We start from the raw sequence: 23,964 nt of genomic DNA on the forward strand, positions 1-23,964 counted from the left end.
CACGTTTAGTGGGAAAAAGGAAATTAATGCAGAAGAGACTCTCAGAACTGACTACCTTTGGAAGGAGGAAAATTTTGGTTCTAGGATAGTTTGGTTCTCTCCTGTTAGGAATAAGGATCTTCAGCTGGGAATAGAAAAGGTAGAAATAATTATTGTGCATTGTGAAAACAGAATGAATGGGAGCTGTAAAAATTTACTGGTTTCAGTCAGAGGCTTTCAGCTGACAGTTGAAAGAGGAATAAACCCATCAGAAGTGAATAATTGGACCTTTTTGAAGAAGAAAAGCAGTGTATAAACGTTAAACCACCTTCATATCAGATATACATAAAGAAATTTCCCTCTGAAGTAAAAGCCTTACAATGGATTTATAGAATGTAGCCTCCCTGGACAGATTGCAAAGCAGTTTCAGCTCCTGCTCTGTGTGCTGAACCAAGCACTTTCAAAACCACCTCTGCAGACATTCAAAAGAAAAGCAGGATTGGAAGAAGTTAATTTTCCTTCCTGTTCAGGAGGTGGCAGTGGAGACACAGCACTGGAGGAATGTCAGCTGGAGTTCAGGTGGTGTCTCAGAGAAGAATAAGGTCAGGAGAAATTTGCTGCCCATGACCAGGCTAGGTAGCACAAAGTGACAGTCCCTCTAGAAATGGCCATTTTTAAGTCAGGGATGAGGTGAAGAACAATGAAGAATCAAACTAGAGAAATTCAGTCTTTACAAAACTCAAGAAATTCATCTGAGTGCAGTTACAGCCACTTATGCTGTCAGCCCTTATGGTATTTACTTTTGTTTATGTGAGAGATATACTTCTTTAATTAGACTTGCAATGCCAAATGTGTGCACAGCTTGTGGAGTGAGCAACACAATGCAGCTATGTCATAGATTGCTCTGTACAGCAGAGTGCATTACAATTCAGTTTTACTGTGCTTCTGGGACACATTGGTGGGTGTATGAAAAGATACATTCAAACCATTTGCTTCAAAATGCAATTCTGTAAGGTTCCTCTTTCAAATGTCTTGCCACAGGAGGTGATCCATCCTCACAGCAGCTCTTCAGGAGACATAGATCTTATTGAGTTTTCTCATTGTTTGGATACAAAATGTAAAGCAAGGGTTGTCTCTGCCTTCCCCAAAGCCTCAGAAAAACTCAGAGGCAGAGCCAAAAATTCCTGACTTTCAGTACTTCCAGTGCTGTGCTTGCTTTCTTTTAATTAGAGATGTATTTGTTTTGTTTTTCCTCCCTCTGGTGTCAGAGGGTGGCTGATTACCATTTGTGCTTTTTCTTTAGTTGTTTATGGATTTCTGCAGTTCCATGGTTTGTTTTTTACACTGACAGAGAGATTTTCTTAGGTTGCCCCAACTTGTGGGAGTAGCTGTGTCTTTGCTTGGGAGCTCAGGGACAGAGTAATGACAATACTGTCTCTTTATAAGAGACTGAACTGAATGGGGATAGAAAAACCACCACAAGAATTTCGAAGATAGATCAGGCAAAAATATATTATTCATTTCACAAATCACTGTAACTACTGATCAAGGGAGCCAGTGTCCCAGATTGTTGTGGCATATGTAAATTCAAAGAGATAATAGGAGCTTGGATGTGTGGATCAGCAGAAAGGCAAAGTGAGAACCCACTGACAGTTGCATTTCCATTCCATGAGAGTTTATTTTTATAAAGGAAAATTTTAAAATAGATTTCTTTTTTTTAGATTACTCAGTAGAATAGAAAAAATGCAAATATACTCAGCCAGGTAAAAAAAGAACAAGGTATGGTTATGGCTTAAGGACACATTTTCCATCTTTAGGAGTTATTAGAATTTTTCTTAGAAAGGCAGTGACCCAGAAACTTTGTGTAAGCCTGGGCACTTGTGTTCATTCCCTGGTGGGGAGAAGCTGTGGCCAGGTAATACCTGAGCTGTGGCTGGTGGCAGACTGGAACAGGCTGTGCTGCCCTGAGCGTGTCGTGAGCTGAGGACAATGGGGACGCCGAGCCCTGGCAGCTCACCCCGAGCAGAGAGGGTTCCCTGCACTGGGCAGGCTGGGATTCACTGAGCAGGGAGGGTTCCCTGCACTGGGCAGGCTGGGATTCACTGAGCAGGGAGGGTTCCCTGCACTGGGCAGGCTGGGATTCTCTGAGCAGGGAGGGTTCCCTGCACTGGGCAGGCTGGGATTCTCTGAGCAGGGAGGGTTCCCTGCACTGGGCAGGCTGGGATTCTCTGAGCAGGGAGGGTTCCCTGCACGGGGCAGGCTGGGTTTCACTGAGCAGGGAGGGTTCCCTGCACTGGGCAGGCTGGGTTTCACTGAGCAGGGAGGGTTCCCTGCACTGGGCAGGCTGGGTTTCACTGAGCAGGGAGGGTTCCCTGCACTGGGCAGGCTGGGTTTCACTTTGGTGACACAGGAACCAGCTGGGCTTACCTTAGGCTGAGCTGAGCTGATCACTCCCTTTAACTGAAAAGCTCTCAGGGGTGGTTAAAACTTGCGCTTCTCTCACTCTCTGTGGCACAGCTGGGCCTCCTGAGGATTGAAATGTTTTAGCCTAATAGAGAATTGGGGGCTTCACATGGGGAAGGCTGGATAAGCCACAGTTAACAGGAAATTCAGCCAGATGACTCAACAGTTCCTTTTGGCAGGAGGAGCTCTAGTGCTGTGAGTAGGAACACTGCTGAGGAAGGAGGTTGCACATCCACTTCTGCAGCTTTGGAGGCAGTGCCACCACTCTTATCCAGCCATTCTCCCTTGGTGACAGCAGGCAGGACAGCTGTGCTGAACAGCAGTTACTCACAGAAACATCATGGTACAGGTGCCAAATGTGACATCAAGGGAACTCCACCACTTCTGTCTACACAAGTTTCACCTCTAAGCCTCTTTCTTCTTTATTTAAAAGAATTTTAAGCAATGTAGAGCAAGATGTCTCTTGCTCTACATTGTTACTGAAATGGGCCCCTCATTTCAGTAGCACCTCTCAGTTTATTATTTGTATTACCATCAGCAAAACAAATATTAAAAGAATACATTTAAACATCAGTTTTACCACAGAGTTTTATAGAAACAAACTAAAAACACTCAGACCCAGTCTCAGCTTTTTCCTCCTATTATTATGAAGTTTCCATTCTACAATTCCTGTTTGGGAAAATACTTTGTTATGGGAACTGTGAATCTGTCTCCTTTCCTTGCAGTGCACATGCTTGAACTTCATGTGTGAGGATAGAGAGAGAAGCAGTAAGGTGGAAATGAGAAAGAGCAGAAACTACAGGTTTCTTCCTACACACATATTCATTAATTGTTGTGCAGAGTCAGGGACATCTCCTTCAAAGCAATGTGAGTTTCTTCACAGCCTATCCTGTAGAAATCCTTACTGTGTATAAAACCAAAGAAAAAAAATCCACACAGACAAACCTTTTTTTTTAATTATTATTCTTATTTGACACTCACATTACAAAATTTAGAAACCATAGACAGTTCAGGCAAACTGTTAAAACACAGTATAAATTAGGGGGGTTTAATATATAAATTCTATACATAGGTAAGTTAGCTGGAACATGACTGACAAAAGGATTTCATAACAATCTTACCACAACTGTATAAAAAGGCATGGGAGTAGGATGGGCACTATCAGCATGAATGCAGGTTAAGACATTTTCCACAACAGCTATAAAGCGTAACAATGACCATGCTATTCTCGCAGTGTTTATGTGGGCTACAGGATGCATATTACCAATAACATTTTGCAAGATCTATGTACAGTCACAAAATCGTAACAGCCACTTTCAAGTAACTTTACTGTTTCCTGCCTGTGCAATTAATAAAGTGTTGGTATTCTGGGAATTTCTAACAAAGCTACATGGTTTGAGTATTATGGATGGGTTAAAAGTTGGACTCGGTGATCTTAAAGGTCCTTTCCTTTAAGGGAAATTAGAACCTAAATTATTCTAATTTTGTGATTCTATGGTAGAGAGATTTCAATTTGACCTGAAAATGCTGATCACAACATGAATTTTAATTTAATGAAAAAGATACAGGAAAAGCACAGTTCCTCATTGCTATCACTCACATGATTAATACATACCACTCTTTTAAGTCATATTTATTTCTTAGCTTGATTATTTTTAAAACCTAAAGTGATAATTTAGTTCCCATTTATCTAAGCACAGCTGTAAAAAGGATTAACACCAGAAGAAATGTAAAACTAAAATTTTGGTACCTTTTTGGGTAGGACATGCTTCCCAGGTAGCCCTGGGCCTGTCCTGCAGCCTTTGAATTTCTCAGTCTGAAAATAAAGATAGTTCTGCTTACCCATTTTTACTCTGTGCTTTTAGGTCTGTGACTAAATAGTATCATTCTAATAGTTTAAAAATACTATGTTCTTGGAGTTTAGTTTAAATAGTTGATAGTCACTCTTAAAATCCGATCTTTCACCTTCATAAGCTGATGAATGCTAAGAATTCTGGAAGCCAGAGGATAATTTGTTTTCCATCTATGTTGTCTACTAGTAATGATGTTTTTACAGACAAACCCCCAAGGGAAGTACTTGTACCTTTGTAAGAATCAGACTTTGAAACACTTGAATTTAATAGCTCTGCATGTGCATCTTTCACTGAGTTTTAATAATTTGGACAATTATATTGGAACAACTCCTAGTTCAAGGCAAGGACAGACAGTAAGTGATAACCCAGCTTGGGCTGCTAAAGAAACACAGATGATGTCAACAGCCTAAACTACAGCCCCCATTTTCTCTATTCTGTTTGCCCACAGACCAATCATCAAAAACCCATCATATATTAATTTCAAAAAGACTGAAATTTTAGAAGCATAATTCAATAATGAAAGTGGTGATATAGTACTGACCAGTAATAGCTCACTGAGGAAGTTATGTTGCTCTGAAAGGTAGCTGGAATATGTCATTTTCTGTTCAAAATTCCATCAGATGGAGGTTTGCACCTTTTAAAAAGAAGGTTTCTTTACAAACATTTAACTTGCAGGACTCTTGAGCTCTGAACTCCTAAATATTCTGCATTCTAGGAGGCCTGGGAACATTGCTACACTGCAATATTAATCTGGGTTGGCAGTTTTAAGGCCATGGGGATGAAAAGAGAGAAGGACTCTTATTCTGTTATGACAGATGTGGAGTATGAATACAGAGCCTTTGTATGGCAGAGAGCTAGAAAAATGTTCCTTTGGCATTTTGCAAGAGCTGTTTATGGAGCAAAATACCACTTCTGTGGAGGGAAAGGCATCAAGGGAGGAGTGAGCAGTCCAAGCCACTCTGAATTTACAGCACTCCAGCCTGTGCTGGCCATGGAGCAGGGCAGGGAGCTCGGCACAGTGACTCTTTCTCAGCTTCTTTCTGCAGCTGAGGCTGCTGCCTGACTTTCAGTGTCTTGCACCCGTGCAGAGTGTATGAAATACCAGCCATACAAGCTATCTGCTCCCTAGCTACACTGGCATAATGTAACAATGCAGGATGTGATGCCTGGTATGGGCATTAGCTTTAGTGTACTTAGTATTTTTTGCTTGTCTGAAAATATGCAGAAAGAATTGTAAAAGAAATTAATACAAGCCAGATTAAACTTCAGATCTGTTCCATCTAACAAGGTAACTAGTTCAGCTGTTCCACAGAGCAGGGGGCAGTGGTTTCAGGGGAAGTGACATACTCTAGCCAATATTAAACCAAAATTATTCGTAACATTTTCTGCACCAGTATTTCACTATTCTCTCCTGCCTTTGCCTGCCTAGCTGCCATTGATATTAATAGAAGATATTTAGTTCCACTTTGCCACCATGCAGGGAAATATGAAAGTTAATAACCATCAAAGTATTTATCATAATTTTTAAAATAGTTATTTTCTTAGATCTTAAAATCTCTGTCAACTAAGCAACAAATTCTTCACTGTTTTAAGTCCACTACAGAAAACTTCTTTTAGTTCAAAGAATTTTCTTGTAATCATTCTGTTGGGTGGGTAAGGAAGGCTTTGCCTCAGGTGAACTTCCAAGAACTTTCTCTCCTTCAAAAGGGCTGTGTCCCAGAAAAGCAGAGTGCAGGCTCAGCTGTAGATGTGCGCTGAGCTTTGAGATCATCCCCTGGTGGTGCCTGTGCTGCCATGCCAAGCTGGGTGCCCACACTTCAGGAATGCCCTGCACCACCTACAGAGGGAATTCCACTCCACAGGTGGTGTTACAAAGGACAAAAGAAAGGACAGCTTTGGCCCACAGCTGAGTCTGAGCAGTAACAAAGGGGCTCTTCCTTGTTTCCTTGTCACCCCCTAACCCCATTCTGCAACTACAACAATGGAGATCATCAGTTCACAATCACAGAGGGTTTAATTTCCAGTGAGAGAGTAATTTGAGACATTATGGCTAATTTCTACCAGAATAAAAAGAGAAAAAGGTTCTTAAAGCCAGAAAGTAAAATTTTGCACTCAGACATGAATTAATTAATTGGATCAGATTTAGTCCTTGAATTTGCTGTTGAAAGTTCAACAATGTCAAAGAAAACTTTTGCTAAGGCTGGACTTTGACTATTAAGTGCATCTGCCCTCTGAGAGTTGCACCTGGCACAGAGACTACACCAGCTGGCAATACAATTTAATACCTATGAATAACTAAAAACTCCAGTTAATAATTGCAGGACTGCTTCAAAGCCCATCAAAATTAATTGGAGTTTTTCCTCTGGCACATTGCTGTGCTTGGAATCAGTCTCATTCCATGGAACACAGTCATTGCTAGGCCAGAGACTGTTAACTCTGTAACATTTTTACATTGATATACATAACTATTTTTTCTACTAACATTTCTTTTCAGTTGATAATTCCAATTACATATTCAGTGATCTGAGCTCTGTTCTAAACTGGATTTAAAGTAATGTGCAAACCAGTGCTCATGTGCTTAAAAAAAAGGTGCATTATACTATTGCAATAAAACATGATGAAATAACCAAGATATCAGGAAGGGACAGCTTAATTTTAAATGAGTGATTATCTTATCACCACTGACCACATCATAAAGTATTCTTGAGCTCAGAAAAATATCTCTACATTTAATTTGTTTCTTATTTGAAGTGCTTTAGCAGCTGTCCACACTTTTTTAAAGTGACATCTTCCAGAGATGTACAACAGGATTGTGTTCATTGCCTAAGAGGGGGAGCAATGAAGTCTAATTGGGGTACTCTGGGGCACAGGATGCTTGATGCTTGACTCATTTTGAGTTTCTGCCCTGAAAATTTAGTTGTGCCCAGCTGCCCTATATCCATGCACCTTTGATTTGGTAATGTGATCAATGTGGATGTGAAATTGAGGGCAACACAGTATACAATTAAGTGTCTTTCAAAAGGCATTGAGCAAGTTCATCTACTGACGTCACAAGAAGCTCAAGGCACACAATTCCCTCCTTGCTTTACACTGAGCTTTACACCTATCCCTGCATTGCAGGATGGCACACTCAAGACATGGAAAAATGGGACTTTTGCTACCATTCTGATTACACTGGAAGAGATGCAGAAGTGATTTCATGTATTTGGGTCTTTTAAAATACTGCTGTATACCAGAAACTAAGTTAATGCTTCTGCAGGACTGCGCCATATTCACATCTTACCAGCTTAGGGTTTGATACCAACACTGCAGACCTACAGGTCTAGCTTTGTTCTGCTCTCTGTGTAGCATTAGTTCAAGCAGCTGCCAGGGAGTGAATCCGCTCAAAGAAACAGAATTAGAAAGCCACAACATTACTACGAGTAACTTGTCTAGATGTTGGTCTAATGACGGCACACCTTAGAGTGGTTTAGTGCCTAGTGGGAAGTGATCCTTTCCTTTCAGCATGGCAGGAGTTCTTTATGCCTTTATAGCAAGAAAAATAGATACTAGACACGTACATGTTCTCTTTTTCATGTAATATTAATACGTTTTTAGGAGAAATTTATTGCCCAAGTTGTCATTCTTTGTTTTCAGCTGTACTGGTGCTTGTTGGTGAAGCAAGGCTCTAACCCCACTCCTGCCAGGAGCTGTTCACCCTGGTTAGGCCACAGATCGATTAGAAATGCCACTGACAGCTGCAACTTAAGGCTTACATTGTTTCTGTTTAAAAAGGATTCAGCTACAAAATTCTGTGAAGACAAGCTATGTCTCCTGAAGTCCGTTTTTTAAACTCATTTTGTTTTGTACTCTCATCTCCAAGACATTTTGCAAAGAGCAGTGAATGTCTCTGGAGATCAAACACTACAGATTAATGTGCCATGCACATCTATAAAGCAATAATTACTTCACTACACCCCAAGAGATGAGGATGTTTAGCACCTCTGAAAAAAGACCTTTTAAATGTGTGACTACATAAAGGCTTAAGAATAATTTAGTGCTTCTGACACTCCCACTAAGCCCTTAATACCCACCTAGATCTGACCTTTATGCTTCCATTTTAAACACTGAGGTCTGAAAGTTTTGGACTACAAAAGTGGTTTAGTTTGCAACATTGATAAACTTTAGGAGATCTACTTTAACTTGAACTTGCAAAATTGCCCAAATTCATGGAAGGTGCCCCAAAATATAAGGAATTATATTGAGAAATAATATTTTAATTAATTGTCACAGGTTTTAATCTCATCTGTACCAACCTCTAGTGGCTCATTAGAAAAGGAGTGAGGATTTGAATTTTAAAAAGCAGGTTTTAAGAAAGGGCCCATCCACCTGCACTGGGTTTCAGATAAGCAAAAACCCCATATTTCCACTGTGAAGTCACACTGTGCCTGTTAAAAATATGCAGATTGGAAGAAAAAATTATCATTTAGGAAACACATTTAAACATTAGCATTGTTGTAGATACGTTTATGGTTATTGCTCTGGATTCATCTGAAAATTTAACAGGCTTTTAATGGCTTCATTTTGGAAATGGTTCTGCCTGAAGGAAGAGCTATATATGTATAGTTCCTCTGTACAGCTCTCAGCTCATGTACAAAAATTAACAAACAGCAGATTCACAGTATCAGCAGAACAGTCATCATTCCATGGCTGCAATGATGCTGTACCATCCTTACGTCCTCAGTTCTTCCATACAAAGCTGCAATAAACACATTAGAGTTTTATGTCCCCCCATCTGAATTCATGTGCAGATCTACAGGAAAAGGAGACCTGAAGTTCTGCCTCAAGCCCTGTTGGCAAACCAAGAAGAATCCATCCTGCTCAGGTCAGCAAGCACAAGAGGATTCAGTGAGCCAGACTGGGCTCCCATAACCCAGCGCAGAACTGCTCTGCAGACACATCCAACCTGGAGTGCACCCCACAGAGCATTCCCAGGCTGCTCCCTCAAACACCAGCCTGCCCACGCCCCCGGGTCAACAGCTCACTCAGGCATGGACAGCTTTGAGGCCTGGCAGAGGGCAGGAGCAGTTCCAGTTTTCTGGCTGAATAGGCCAACACAGCCAGGTTTTGTGATTACCCTAATTTTTCAAAACACCACAGTCACTTGGAATCACTCTGTGCTGAAATAAAATTATTAATGATTTCAAAAAAAGGGTTACATCCTTCTGTTGTAGGGAGAGAAGGACTGGAATATCTGCAAAGGTAGCACCAAGTCAGTAATAAAAATGCAAAGTTCAGTATGATGTGGCATTGAGGTTTCATTTAAGCTTTTTGAGATATTTTTTTTTTCTGGGGCAGTTAGGAACATTCCTTCCACACACAAACAATAAGTCTACTGTTAGGGCTTAGTTTTGAATCTAATATAGTTCATTATCATTTAATATATCTATTACAGTAGCACCTTGATTATTGTACAGCTTTAAACACAAGACGTTGTCCCTATTTCATGTTATCTGTAAGGAAACTGTGAATTTTACATCCTAAAATTAAAAAAGACAAAAATGGTTATCTGTTCATGAATGACAAATTCTTTAGTGCATTCATTCCAGTCTGAAACCCTTTGTCTCCTTAAAGCATACCATGTAGTTCCCAAGTTCAGAGCAATTAACCCCCATCCTCCTAAGTATCATGTTACAAAATAAACAGTACTGTGTTAATTGGAACCCCATAGAAATGGTAATGAAGTACCTTTTTTCTTTGAGTGTGATAAAACCCCTTAAAAGATGCAACTCAGCATCAATAACTTTAGGGAATACACTACATACATTAAATAGAGGTAAGTTGAGTCCAGAGTAATTTGCTTCTTCATTCAGCCTCAGGAGTGGTGGGGGTTTCTTCAAGCAGCACCATCAACCCTCTGTGCCCTCCTTAGACCGGCCCAGATTCACAGTAAGGAAAGCAACAACAGCGGTGGGAAGATGAACTACGCAAGAGTCACACTCCAGGCTGTTCTGTAAAAATCCATGGGGTCAGGACAATGTTCCCATGCTGACGTGGCCTATGTGTGACAGACGTGTGTGTGAGCAGTGTCAGTCCTCATCCCTGCACGCTCCAACCTGCAGCAGTCGGTGCTTTGTTCAACAAGGCTGGGGGACTGCTGATGCAAGGTTAAGTTCTTTTTTTCTTCATTCAGCAATTAACCAGATTGCCGTTGTCTGTCTTTGATTTAATTTTACAATCCTCAAAGGTTTAAAGAACTGCTGTCTGAAGCACCTGCTTCTGAAATACTCTTGTGTATTTTTGCTTTCCTTTTTTATACTTTTCCATTCTCTGTTGCAGTACCATGATTCTCCCTGCTCTGGTTTTCTTGCATTTTCCTTCAGAGGCAAAATTACAGTGATCCTGATGCAGTTTGGGCACAGCCACAAATAGTCTGTTTGTCCTTCCTCTCTCTGTCTCATAGAAAAGCATCATTGTGCACACAGTTCTGTTGATTTCAGTGGATGAATCCAGTTCATCCATCATGTTAGGCAGTCAAAAAAACCCAACAAAAAAACTCAAACAAAAGAAATTGTCTAAATCCCAAACAGGCATCTTTGGAATCAGTAGTGCAAAATGTTTGCGGATTTCTTTTCCTTGACCTACTGCAATAATCTCTCAATCTTCAAGTCTTTCCTAAAATGGTGGATCTGTAAAAGTAAAACATAAGGATAGTTTTTTAAATAAGCAAATTTAAAGGTTTGGGTTGTTTTAATCACTCTCCTCATGTTCTCATTTATACCAAACCATTTCACATCTCTTAGAAAAGTTGTAAACTCTTGGAAGATCCAGTTGACCTGGAGCATTCTTCTTCTGTATCAGGCTTGGGCATGGGTACAGGAAGCTGAGGGTATTCTTTACAGGGAGGATAATTTGAGATTAAAATGAGCTTTTATCAGTGCAGCCTTAGCTCTGCAAATTAGTTTTAAATGGAAGAGACCTCACTCAGGGGTTACAGCTTAAACATCTGCACTTCACAAGATTTAACGAAGTATCAGAGCAGCTGTTTGGAGGTATTTTAGAAATGAGCTGATAAAATGTGAGTTTACCTTAAGGATTTCCACCTGTCCTTTTCTGTCTGGTTCTCCGGACTTTCACTTTCATAGGAAGCCAGATACAAACCTGGAATCAGTAAATATGTGTTATTTCCAATAGCATCAGGAACCCCCATCCCTCTGCATTTTTGTACATCCTTTTGTACCACATAGAAAGAGAAACTGTAAAACTTCATGGTCCCTCGGGTAGCTGGTGATCAGTGGGACACTGATGTTTATTAGCTCACAGGTCTACCTTGCAAAGCTGTTAGTTAATTTTGATGGAACAGTAAAGGAGCCCAGAGTTAAAATATGTTAGTATCACCTTCTCACTACAATATTAAGCAGCTGAATGGTCTCTGGTTTTGCATACAGAGATCTGGGCCCATTTCCTCCATCACAGCACTGCTACTCAAGAGTTATATGAACTTTAAAAAAGACACAGTGAGAGCTGACACCTAAACACATAAGCTTTCAAAAACTAAGGATATTCTCATCACATAACACAACTTTATGTTCCTCAATCTTTTTAAAGCTTATGGGAACGTGGTATCTTAAATGCATACACAATACTGTCAAGGTAAAAGTGAGTTACAGAAACCAGAGAAGGAATGCAGTGAAAGAAAATAAATCTGTTCTTTTGTTCCCTCTGCAAATCCTTATACTGTAAAATGTATTTTATGACAGAAAAATGAGTCTAGATTGTAGAGTCTCCTCTGCAAAAGCTGACAGTGCAATAATATCTCACTGTCTTCATAGAATCACAGGCTGTAATTTGTGTTCACACACATTTCCTCATTTGACTGTTTCATGATGCCTTTTTTCTTTCCTGCTGGAACCATCTCACCATTCAAGTCTGTGCTACAAATGCATTGTCTTTTAATATTCAAGTGTTGACCATTCCTCCACATCATGACAAGCACAGTACAGCTGCATTTCACTGCTGAATCTCCCTCAGATCTCTTCCCACCTTTCATTCAGGGCAGTTCTTTCTACTCTGCACTGCCCCTGGGTAAGGGGGGAGGTTTCCTGTGGCTTCTGCAAAGGGCATTTCACAAAAGCAGCATGAATATAGGGAGGACATGAGGGAGAAAATCTACATACAATTAGTGGGTTGAGGTCACTCTTTTTTAGTCCAGTAGTCTGAGAACTATACTTTTACCCTGACTTTCATTTTCTGTCCCTTTAGAGCCTAAATAAAGAAGAAATGCCTTCATTCTATCTCCTTTTGATACATATTAATCATATTAATTATTCTATTTTGGCAGACATTCTTAAGATTTAGGCAGGATTTTAGAAGCAGTACTTTGCTTTCTGAAGTATTCTATGAAATAAAAGATGTCTGGTCTGATTACCTTAGATTAGTACAGAAAATTTCCTATGGAATGAAGAAGAAATAAACCCATCACCAGAATAGCTTCTGGGAAGGTTGCTACAGACAATTCTGTGCGTGCCAATGTATAGAGAGAGAGCTGACACAAACCAGTATGAAGTGACACACACTGACATGCTGATACCAAACTGACAAGGACAGAAATGCATAAAAGAACAAGAGAAATAATTTCAGAACAGCTTTCATAGCTACAGCTGAAATGAATAGAAAAGATTTTCTTAAAAATTCTTTTCTGTATATAACATATCATTGCTGTAGAGGAGGAGGTCAGCTGGGCTCCAAGGCCCTGAGCTGTGTTTGCTGAAGAGATGACAGCATTGGTTTGTGAGAGAGATTAGCTCTGGTTCCATCAATCACACAATGAGTGGCTAAGGGACAGCTGACATTCACGGGAGCCCATGACAGGCCTGTGTGGCCTCAATTCATGATTAAAAAAATAAGGCCACAATGGCAGCTTCCTAGATAGTGCCTTATAGAGAAGCTAGAGACAGGAGAAAAAGCCATCAGGCAGCAGCTTCATGTGCTAGAAGGCTGTGTTTGCAAAAACATTGATAGACTGGGCATAAACAAGCTGTTTGGCAGGAAAGCCAGGAAACAGCTGGGACAGTGAGAGAGATCACCAAAGCATGGATCAGGGCGTTAATTAGCAGTGATAAAGAGAGACCTTTTCAGTGATGAGTGATTGTACAGAGTCTTACCATCTTCAGTAAAAATGGGAGCAGTGTGCAAGTAGTGGATGATGTTAGGGTCTTGCTCAAATGGACACTCCACTTGTTTCCATGTTATAAATTCTCCTACTTGCTTAGCCAGTTCCAGGAATTTCTGTAAACATAAAATCATTCCACTCAGATATAGTAATATTACCTCATATTCAGTGTTTGATGGTCTGCACTGAAAATTGCAGGCTAATAGTCTCAGATAGTCCCTCAGCTATCAGAATGGGATAGGTAAAAACATTTTTCAGATCTTACTTCAAAGTTGACATGTCCATTTGGAAGGCGATTAGCACATCCCTCATTCAAAAAATAAATGTCTTTGATCAATAGGCTGAAGAAGGGGATCACAATCTGTGGAGAGAAATGACAATACCATTATCTTTTCAGTTCAGTATTTTCTCTGCATGAAAGAACAACTCAATTGGGAGAGATAAGAATAAAGAAGTATTAACTTTTCAGTGTGCTGTGCACTTGAAAAGCAGTACAGCTACAGGCCAGCAAAAGGGCAGCAGTGTCTAGAGAGACCTTCAGCCACCAGGAGAGTGTATGCTGAGATGAAAGTGAACTGAACACAATGTTCACTGAGCACAATAACATGACTAAGAAAGTGCTAAAAGCCCCGTTTATTATCAACAACATCACTGTCTGATGACAACATCAGACAGCAAAGAGCAAAATAACACTGCAGAACTCTTCCCTTTCCTGTTGTGTCCTTATAAGCAGAGATGTTGAACACAAAAATTGATCTATTTAAACACAGGTGGGAACCAATGAACCAAGGACAAGGAAAGACAGCCTAAAATTTGGTGAGCAAGGACTTGTCTACAAACAGTTAATCAGGAGCTCCTTCATTTTCAACACCTCCATGCACAGCTACCTCTTGAGGCATGTAATTTCCTTCCTGGTGCCTGATTAGTACAACCTGCTTCTCCAAAAAAACCTGCAGACAACAGGATTGAAAATATTAAGCTGGTTGACAGGAAACTGCTAACAGTAGCCAGAGAGACCACTGTAGTTCCCAAAACTAGCCCTGTCCATCATCCAGGGCAGAGTGGCATTTAGCAGTGACCCAAGCTTTCCCCCTATCCCATCAGAGTCCGCTATAAAAGAAGTCTGGGTAGGACTCTTGAAATTGATGGAATTACAAGCAGGGTTAATAAATACATTTTATACCAGATGTTCTACAGCAGAAAGCAGTAGCAGCACTCCTGAAGTGCATCCTCAACCTCAGCAGAAATGCAGAGTGAAGCAGACTCTCTCAGAGTCCTTTGTCTCACAGCTCAAAGGGAAAAGAAAGATAACACAAAGGACCAGTCCATGAAAGCTGACAGTCAAACCTGAGACTGCCCCCCTCTCCAGCAGTGACACTGGGGCAGCAAAAGGCTGCCTGGGGGGTTTGAGCTGGAGGTCAGCAGCTGCCCCTGTGAGCATTTTCCTGTGGCAGCAATGTCTGTCTTTTAAACCACCAAGTACAAACTTAACCAGCATGAACACAAATGCAAACACACTGCATGGCAGTGCCCAAATATTTCCGCTGCTCTGTTTGTATATTAACTGAGCTGGAGCTTGTTAAGCAGCACCAAAGCTAAAGAGCCCTCATTATAAGCAAGAACAGCCAAGAGAGCAACCCTTAGTTAAGTATTTAATGTTATTCCATCTCATTAATGTTATTCCACCTCATGCTGTACCTCAGCTGTAACAGGATATGAAATGGACCCAGAACAGGATTGGCAGCTGTTATTTTCCAGTCTACATGGATGCTACGGTGCTGTGATGCTCCAGTGAGGGTGAACAAGCCATAGAAGTGAAAACACTGAGGCAAGGAGTCCACAAGCTACTGCCAGTGTGTGTTGTTAAAACGGAAGCCAATTTCTGTTCTAGCTAAATTACCACATTCAGTAAACTTTTAAAGATCTGCATTCTGCTGGCTTTCTCATGGGACAGCCACAGATAAACTCTGCAATGTCACTGCAAACAGCCATAAAAAAGCCTGGACTGATGCCCCAAGAGCCACTGGATACTTATCCTGATACTTTCCACTGATAAAACTCAGGAATGAAAACAAAGCACAGCCTTATCCTCCCAAAATGCTGAGCCCTCCTATTAGAATCGGGTGGAACAATTTCTAGTCAAACTGAACTAAATGTATTTCAGAATTTATTTTCATATTACCCAAACTAGATCATCAACCTGGAATAAAGAATACAACTCACTCTGTGTTGTTTGTTTTCTACCAAAAATGATGATGACTCTGTAACAAGTGTGGTCTCAAAAGGTATATACAAAGGGAAGATACAGAGAGCTGGAGCCAGACACTGATCCCCAGCTAGAAATCACTGCCAGGTTCTGTCTACATATTTTTTTTGCAGGCAGATGTGAGCTTGTTCTGTCTGCTCCACTGCCTGGGAGAAAGGTCAGCACCATTAGTGGTACTAAACATGAAGGAAAAGCCTTGCTGAGAGGAAAGGTACACAAATGTGGGCTGGATGCCAGGGTAACGCAGCTGCAGAGCCCCCAGTCAGCTCAGAATATGGCAGAGCTTGTTCTCATCCCATCCAAAAGGTGCTAAAAGACATACCCAAGGATACGAATTCTCTACACATTTCCATGGAATTGCTGTATTTTGGTCACCATTTATTTTCCTAATAAAAATATATTACCCTGTATGTTTTGCTTTCCAAATTTCTGTAGGAAAAGCAACAAAAGTGGTTGCAATTATAGTCTAACACTGGCTTCACTCCAGGCACTTTGCTAGCATAAAACCTGGGTTGGTGCCAGAAACTCATATTTCTCTCCATTTTAATCCCCCTTCCATGCCATCCAACCCACCCACATGCTGAAGGACAATTGCCTCCTGCAGAAAGAAGACAGTTAATGAGATCTGACTTGTTCTTGCTCCACAGTATCACACAGCAGCAACACACAGTGCTGTGCTGTACACACTCCCAATATTTCAAAGCCAGAGCTATGCCATGAGTACAAGGCAGAGTTTCCCAGTGGAATGACTTCATTTTGGAGCTGTCACAGGTCATTTGACTGCACAGACAAAACCAGACTTGCTTACTAACCAGTACACCCCTCTGCAAGCACAACTCAGTTTGAAGATAAAAATTTTCTTCAGAGTGAGCTTTGCTATGAGTTTGCCAAGAAACAATATAACATCTATCAAAAAGAAGTCATCATGTTTTTTTGGATGTGTTCAAGTTCATTAAAACAAATAAATTATGGTCTTGCTTATAAAAAGAAACAAAATTCCTTAATCCTACAGAAAGCATTACATGATCTGCTGTATCTGACACTGTAAAATACCCAGTATGAGCAGCTACCAAATCATATCCTGGAGCATTTTCCTCAACTAAGGTTGTCTACACAAGGAAAACAGAATATGGGCTTTTTATGATGTAAAATAGATTCCTTTCAGTCTCATAACCTCTCTGCCATCAGTATTACCCAGCTGGGGGTAGAGATATGAGAGAGATTGCTAACTTCACAGGAAATTAAGTCAAACAGTAAAGCAACTGGTTTGAATATCTATGATGGCTGCAGAAGAGCTGAACTGCAAAAGCATCTCAGACTGACAGGTCCTTACTGCAGTGTGTGAGAGCTGAAAGAATTGCTTTTCCAGTCACACACATCCAAATGATCCCTCCTTTGCATAGAGAAGTGCTTTTCAGTGCACTCCCATTGCAGCTGAGTCAGCCTGCCACCAGATGCTGATCTCATTTCACTGTAAATGCTGTGAGATTCCATTAGCTTCAGCAGATTTACATCAAATGTACAGGGGTGTGAGATTAGCATCTGGCTGGGCTCCTCTAGTGAATGAATACTAAATTCCATATTGTGCTTGTTCATGCAGCATCTACTTTAGCTCTGCCATGCTTAGTGCAGAGATTACCCATTTATGACTATGGGCAATTGCAGTGTAAAACCCAAACCTTTTTTCACATACCAAAAAATAAAGAATTGAATGGAGGAATAAGAAAATTAACAAGAAACATACTGGGGCACAAACCAGGAGGATCCTATACTCTAACACCTTGTCAATCTGATTTTTGCAGCATCAGTGACATGTCAGAAAGCTCCACATCTGCCATGAACCCTTCATAAAACACTTCAGTTCTTGCTCACTGAGATGGCAGCAACAGCCACATGAAATGAAAATTCACAAGGACAGAATATCACCCCAAATTTGCTGCAATGGATTTAGACTAGACTCCCTTGCAGGACTTGTGATAAATCATCTTTCCCCAGTGTAAATGGAGACCCACCTCGCCTCCACTGCTGTGCCCTTTGCTCTCCATCTCACCTCACACATCACACAATGGGTGCTTCTGTGCCAGAGCCAGGGGCACAGTTTAACAAAGCACAGCTCCACCTGCCTCTGCCAGGCTCCTGCTCCATCACCAAAATAAAAGTCGTTTCAGCCTGGAGTACCTGTTCCATCAGGTTTATCAATCTAGACATTGTGAATTTTCCAGGGATGTAGAGACATTTGCAACAAACTTCTCCATGGTGTGTGTCCTGCCCTCGCTAACCCTCCCAATGTCTGACAGCAAGTCCACAAGGATTTGCTTTGATCCTATCCAGACTCTTTCAATCACTCCCCCCCCCCCGCCACATTTTACATTTCTTGAAGCACACAGGCCTTGCAGTGGTGACCCATGGAAGGGAGGAGAGCATCTGCATCAAGTGTTGGAGCCACTGACTCCCAGCAGAAATGCACCCCACTGAAACCACATTTCTCTTCTCAGAGAAAAGCAAGACACAATTCTTCCCAAGAATATTTCTGAGTTTCACATTCTCAGAGAAAGAAAAAACAATTCTTATCTCATTTACAGCACCTATGTTTGTGCACAAATGGAATGCATTGTAGAAGATTGTTTACCTGAAGGGAATTGATAATTGGATTCTGGTGTGTTTTGATTCACTGACCACTTGAATCCAGGTGTGTGTGTGTCAGGACTGTTGGCTGACAGTCACGAGATGCTGTGCAGTGGAGTGCTTGGCAGATTCAGTTTAGATGTAATGAAATATAATGTAATATAGTATAGAATAATATAGTATAATAAAGTAATTAATTAGACTTCTGATAAGATGGAGACCTCCTCATCATTTCTCCCTTCATTGGGGTTTCCCTGCAAACCCTATACCCAGCCCTGTGGGGAGGGATGGAGGGGCTGTGCTCACACCCACCTTCTCCCTGTTGCTGTGAGCAGTGAGGGACCTGTGGGCAGCCCCCCGCAGCGCTGTCCTGTAGTTGTAGAAGTTTCCAGTGGGGTCCATCTGGTGCTACATGCACAAAACAACACAGGTGGTTAGAAAATAGCCTGGGCCCTCTAAAGACAATTTTACACTCAGTTGTAGCAAACCATGAGCAGAGCAGAGCCTCCATCTTCAAAATGTACATTTCAAAATCCACATGCCTGCAGAGCCCCAAGGATGCAATGAGAGGTCTACAGCCCATGGCTGTTTGTACCTTTGATATTTCTACTGACAGCTTACTGAGCTTTTATGTGAAGAATGAGCACTGCACATTCTTTGTGTGCCAAATCCTGCAATTCTCAATGAAAAATATTGTGGGGTCTTCACTCAACCTCCAAGGTATAGATTGGGAGCTTTACATTCAGCATTGTGCCCATGGCCAAACAAAACATGCATCAGTAGAAGCACTGTGGTGTGCATATAGGTTCATACTTTGGGGTTATTTTAATTCCTTTTATTTATTTGAGTACTCTGAATTCCCTTTACATATCATCAGCTTTACACCCTCCTCACTACCCCTAGCATATTTCAGCTTACAATCAGGCTCTCTGCCTGTGAAATATGTCTCCATACATCTCTCCCCTGGATAACATTGTAAAATTCCCAAACAAAAATATCCTGACTATAATTAAAGCAGTGCATCAGGAATTTAATTTTTTTTTTTTTACCTCCAGAATGAAAAATTTGGCTGTTTTCACTTTTGACCAAGTCTTCTTTAGCCTGGAAACTGGACTCATATTCATTCCAGCTATGAGTGAGAGAGAAAAAAACAGAGCCATTGATAAGAGCTGGGTTTGCTTTTTCAGCTGTGACAGCTGATGGAGGGCCTGGTTAGAAGCTGTACTTACAAATGATTGCCATCAGTGAATTAAAATTCCCTATGTTAAAGCACTCTCGGGCAACGTCGATGAAGAATTCGATGACTTGTGCTCGCTGTTTCTTTTTTGCAGGCTGTAAATTAAAATAAATGAGTCTCTGTAATGAGCATATACAGAATTGGAGGTCATCCTAAGCATTTGTTCCATGCATAGTGTGGCTTCATGCACAGCCTGGGCCATCTGCTTTCAGTCACTGGCCCTAATTCTGTTCCAGCAATCCAGGGGATGCTGGTGACTGGCAGCCTCTGAAATCAAAGCTTTTACTGCAGTGACACAGAAGAAATTCACAGCAATTCCCAGCCCCAGTGACTGTCTCAGTGCATGGGTTCATCAGCACAGACTTCCCCAAGGGCAGGATTTCACACCCCTGTACCAGCAGCATCTTTGTCTCAGAAAAAAGCTTGTTTCATTGTATTAATCCCTTTCCCCTCTCCTGTCCCTTTAGCAATAGGCCACACCAAGTGAAAGCATTTTAAATACACATTTTAATTCGACTGGAATCACCCTAACTTGTGATTCCAAAGATGATCTTCAAATGGCAATTCTTATGTGTCACAGGCTATCTAGGCTCTTTCAACTATTACTATTCCTCCTTTTCATTCCCTTTCCAAAGAGAAAAACATGAATTTGATTTTGATGGGACCAAGTTAAGCAAACTAAAACCACTACAAGTTAAGAAACAACAGCCACAGCCACACTAATGGGCAGCAGGACAGAGAGCTGTGCAGTGGGAATTCACACACACAGCAGATCTTTAGGATGACAGATAACAAATAGGGCTCTGCTAGAATCTTTGCTGGCAGAAATCTCACAGGATAACTCAAGGCATTTTTTCCCTCTCTTTTTCCCTGCAGGGTTCATTATTCCACACTGTGCTCCTACTACATCAAGAGAACAGTGCATTCCCCTGTGTGCCACCACCTCTGTTTTGCAATATGTTTGTCATTTATCAGGTCTCTTCTGCAAGTGCAACACTACTAAAACTTACCATCAGATGCTTAGCTGGGACACAAGAAATAAATCCCCAGGATTGCTTATTAATATAAAATCTCAGAGTGGTACTTCAGGTATGTGGTAAAACGTGACACATACTTGTAACTTACCATGCAAATTTCTGTTGCTACCAGGTAGCAGAGTCTATTGAACCATTTCACATAGGCCTCAAGGTTACTTGTCTTCTTCTGCTCACTGAAACAAGTCTGGGGGGAAAAAAGCACAGAAAATATAACTGTGTTCCAGTCAGTGACCTGATCACTAAGATAAATACTGCACAAAGGTAATTAGTGGCCACATCTCTCTCTTGTTCATGGTAGACAGTGCATTTAAGGGTCCCTTTTAAAAATCCCGTGTGTGTCACACTGTACAATTCACTCTGGTGTCCAGAAAACAGCCCCATTTTGCCTGCAGCAAGTGTTCACCGAGAGCCTGCACTGGCCCTTGTTCACTGGGATACAAACAGCTGAGGCATTGCAGGATTCTGACATCAACAAGGACGTGCAGACAAAATAAGACAGGCACAGTCTTCCACAGCAAGCTCTGTTTGTGACTTTGATTCCAGGATTTCCTCCACCTCAGTAAATAAAATCCCCCACAGCCCTTTTCTGCAGGGGAGGGATCAGAATTTAGTGAAGTGTACAACAGATAAACAAGAGAAAACACAGTTCTCGTTGATTTTTTATGAAAAAAACCCCACTGTTTTCCTTAGTGAGTTTTCAGAGAAACAGGTTCTTAGCAACCAGCTCTGCCTGGATGGCTGTGTTTGAACAGGTCACTCCCATGCCAGAGGCACTTCACTGATAACAGCCATTACAAGAAGCATATTTTTCACTTATTTATGTAAAACTTAACATAAATTCCCATAACTGATACAGGCTATGTGAGCAGATACTTGGCTGAATTTTTCCAGTTCCTTTGTCATCAACAGAAAATCTGACTTCAGAGGAGTGATAGGGCAGTTCACACAGTCTGAAAATGTTGCTTGGGATTGTAAGAATTCAAGTGCTTTGCCCAGTTTTAAACTCTTAGACAATCCATGGAGGACACTCAGCTCTCTTAAGTTCAAGAGATTTGCCTGAACATTCAGGAACATCCACTAGAGGGTACCAGAGAATACTGATTTTGTTTTATTAGGACCATCATTTCCCAGAGGTACCATAAACACATGCCACTAAGAGGAAAATCATAGTGCATAAGCAAAGATCCAATAATGCCAATGGGATCACCCATATTATGTAAGGTAAATCAGTGACTAAGAACCCCTTTGGAAATGAGGTTTAATGTGATTCCCAAGGTAACTCAAAGAAAATATTCACCTGTGTTTCTGTATACAGATGTGTTTAGGAACAGAATCACAGGGCCATGCTATGGAGGAGCAAAGCCTACCAGGACTGAAATTCTGAGCCACTTTATGAATAGACTACAAACACAATAAAAGTGTATTTTTAAAGCATCTAAAAAGTAAATGTTAGCAAGCAGCATGTAAATATCAAAAACCCAAAGGAAACCCACATCAGCCCCAGTCTAACCATAACAGCTGCTTTTCATGTGCTCTGTTTCTTGTTTCCTATTACAGCAAAAAGTACACAAAGCCCAGGTTTTGTTCTGAAAATAGTATTTCCATCTCAGAACTGCTGTCCTGTGCTAGGGCGTAAGAGCCACAGCTAATAATGCAAAACTTGTGAAAAATGTGCAACAGTGAAGTGGAGACAGACTGCTTTTTAAAGGTTAAGCTTTATAAATGGCAGCAATATTTAGCACCTCCCAAGCATCTTCCATCTGCAGCTCAGAATGCTTGATAAACATTCATAAGTGAAGCCTTTTGAAGCCCTCACGCAAGAAAGATGTTTAATATGATCTCCAGCTGGAGGGAATTCAGACCTGAGCCAACTCCCTGTGTCTGACAGGGATGTTCTCCATGGGTCAGGGAATATGACTCCACATAAGGTTTGTGCTACTTTGTCCCAAGATGTGTCCAGAGAAGGGCAGAGGAGCTGGGGAAGGGTATGGGGCACAAATCTCAGCAGCTGAGGGAGCTCAGCTTGGAGACAAAGAGGGGGAACCTTCTTGCTCTCCACAGCTCCATGGAAGGAGGTTGTAGGGCTGGTCTCTCCTCCCAAGTAACAAGCAGCAGGACTAAAGGAAATGCCCTCAAGTTGTGCCAGAAGAGGTTTAGATTAGATATTAGAAGAAATTTCTTCATTGAAAGGGTGGTGGGCATTGGAAGAGGCTGCCCAGGAAAGTGGTGGAATCATCATCCCTGGAGGTGGTCAAAAAATGTATGGATGTGGCACCTGGGGACATGGTATGGCGGTGGCCTTGGCAGTGCTGGGTTAAGGGTTGGAGTCAATGATCTTGGAGGTCTTTTTCAACCTAAACTATTTTGTGATTCTGTGTGCAATGCTCACAGAAGCTTTGCTAAATCAACCACATAAAGCATGTAGAAAAGCTCCAGACTGCCCCCACTGTGATCAGCCTTGCTGACCTGAAGCCCAGGTGGCTGAAATCTCACTCTGGCTGGTTTGGTACTTGTGTTTCTGACACACATTTTCTGCCTTTGAGCTCCTTTCTAAGGAATGTGATCAATGCCCAGAATGCCTGGAACTCCATCTCTGCCTATTTCCCTCATGCTGAAACAAACTGCAGAATCTCCACAAGTCCAAGACAAGAAGGAAAGGGCCCAATGTTGCACGTTTCATCCATCCATCCATCCATCCATCCATCCATCCATCCATCCATCCATCCATCCATATTTACACCATTACAAGCTATTTTGGTGCTCTTTGTGCAGGACTACAAACACTACAGGTCTTCCTGATACCTTTGAGGGTCCAATGAGGAAATTCAGCCATTGATGATCTCAGTGGGAATTTTCAGGGCAAGAATTTTCCACCCTTTCTTTTCAGACAGCATGTGAAATCTCTGACTCTCCCTCTCCAGCTTGGAAGCCTCTTTCCTTATTGAGGCACTCACTGAAATGTTACTTCAAACCTCAGTGGAATCAGTGAAAAGACTCCAAGTGGCTTTCACAGCCTTTGGATGAAGCCCTGATCAGGCACTCTGTTCCCTGTGGTGCTTTGGGTTATTGTGTAGAGAGAGAAGAGTTGGTTCATGACTCAGTGACTCATGGCTGTGGTGTCTGGGCACACACTGAGGCCATTACATCACACCCAGATCCTTCAGCCCTCCACCAGAGCAGCAGACATTCCCTGGCTGTGCACAGCCACAAGCATCTGTCCCACTCAAAGAGCCTGGGAGGAACAAGCCCGAAAGCACAGCAGGGTGGTGGCCAGTGTGTCAGCAGTGACCTGCCAGTGTCAGCTCTGCCAGCAGGTTCCCATCCTGGCCATGGCAACACCAGTGGCCTGGCCC

At 41.6% G+C, this 23,964-nt stretch overlaps 1 protein-coding gene across 1 annotated transcript in view; it reads right to left on the reverse strand.

The window, feature by feature from the left end:
* Window positions 1-4,116: 4,116 nt before the first annotated feature.
* The window catches only part of RASGEF1C (RasGEF domain family member 1C), a 73,612-nt gene continuing 53,764 nt past the window's right edge, over window positions 4,117-23,964 (reverse strand). The window contains exons 7-14 of the mRNA XM_059483825.1: window positions 20,700-20,795; window positions 19,567-19,669; window positions 19,387-19,466; window positions 18,650-18,745; window positions 13,712-13,807; window positions 13,439-13,562; window positions 11,363-11,435; window positions 4,117-10,963 (exon numbers count right to left, since the gene is read on the reverse strand). Of these exons, the coding sequence (XP_059339808.1) occupies window positions 10,939-10,963; window positions 11,363-11,435; window positions 13,439-13,562; window positions 13,712-13,807; window positions 18,650-18,745; window positions 19,387-19,466; window positions 19,567-19,669; window positions 20,700-20,795 (693 nt within the window). The 3' untranslated portion in view covers window positions 4,117-10,938. The remainder of the gene's footprint in view (window positions 10,964-11,362; window positions 11,436-13,438; window positions 13,563-13,711; window positions 13,808-18,649; window positions 18,746-19,386; window positions 19,467-19,566; window positions 19,670-20,699; window positions 20,796-23,964) is intronic.

The sequence above is a fragment of the Ammospiza nelsoni genome, chromosome 16 (assembly GCF_027579445.1).
Source record: "Ammospiza nelsoni isolate bAmmNel1 chromosome 16, bAmmNel1.pri, whole genome shotgun sequence".
Lineage (NCBI taxonomy): Eukaryota > Metazoa > Chordata > Aves > Passeriformes > Passerellidae > Ammospiza > Ammospiza nelsoni.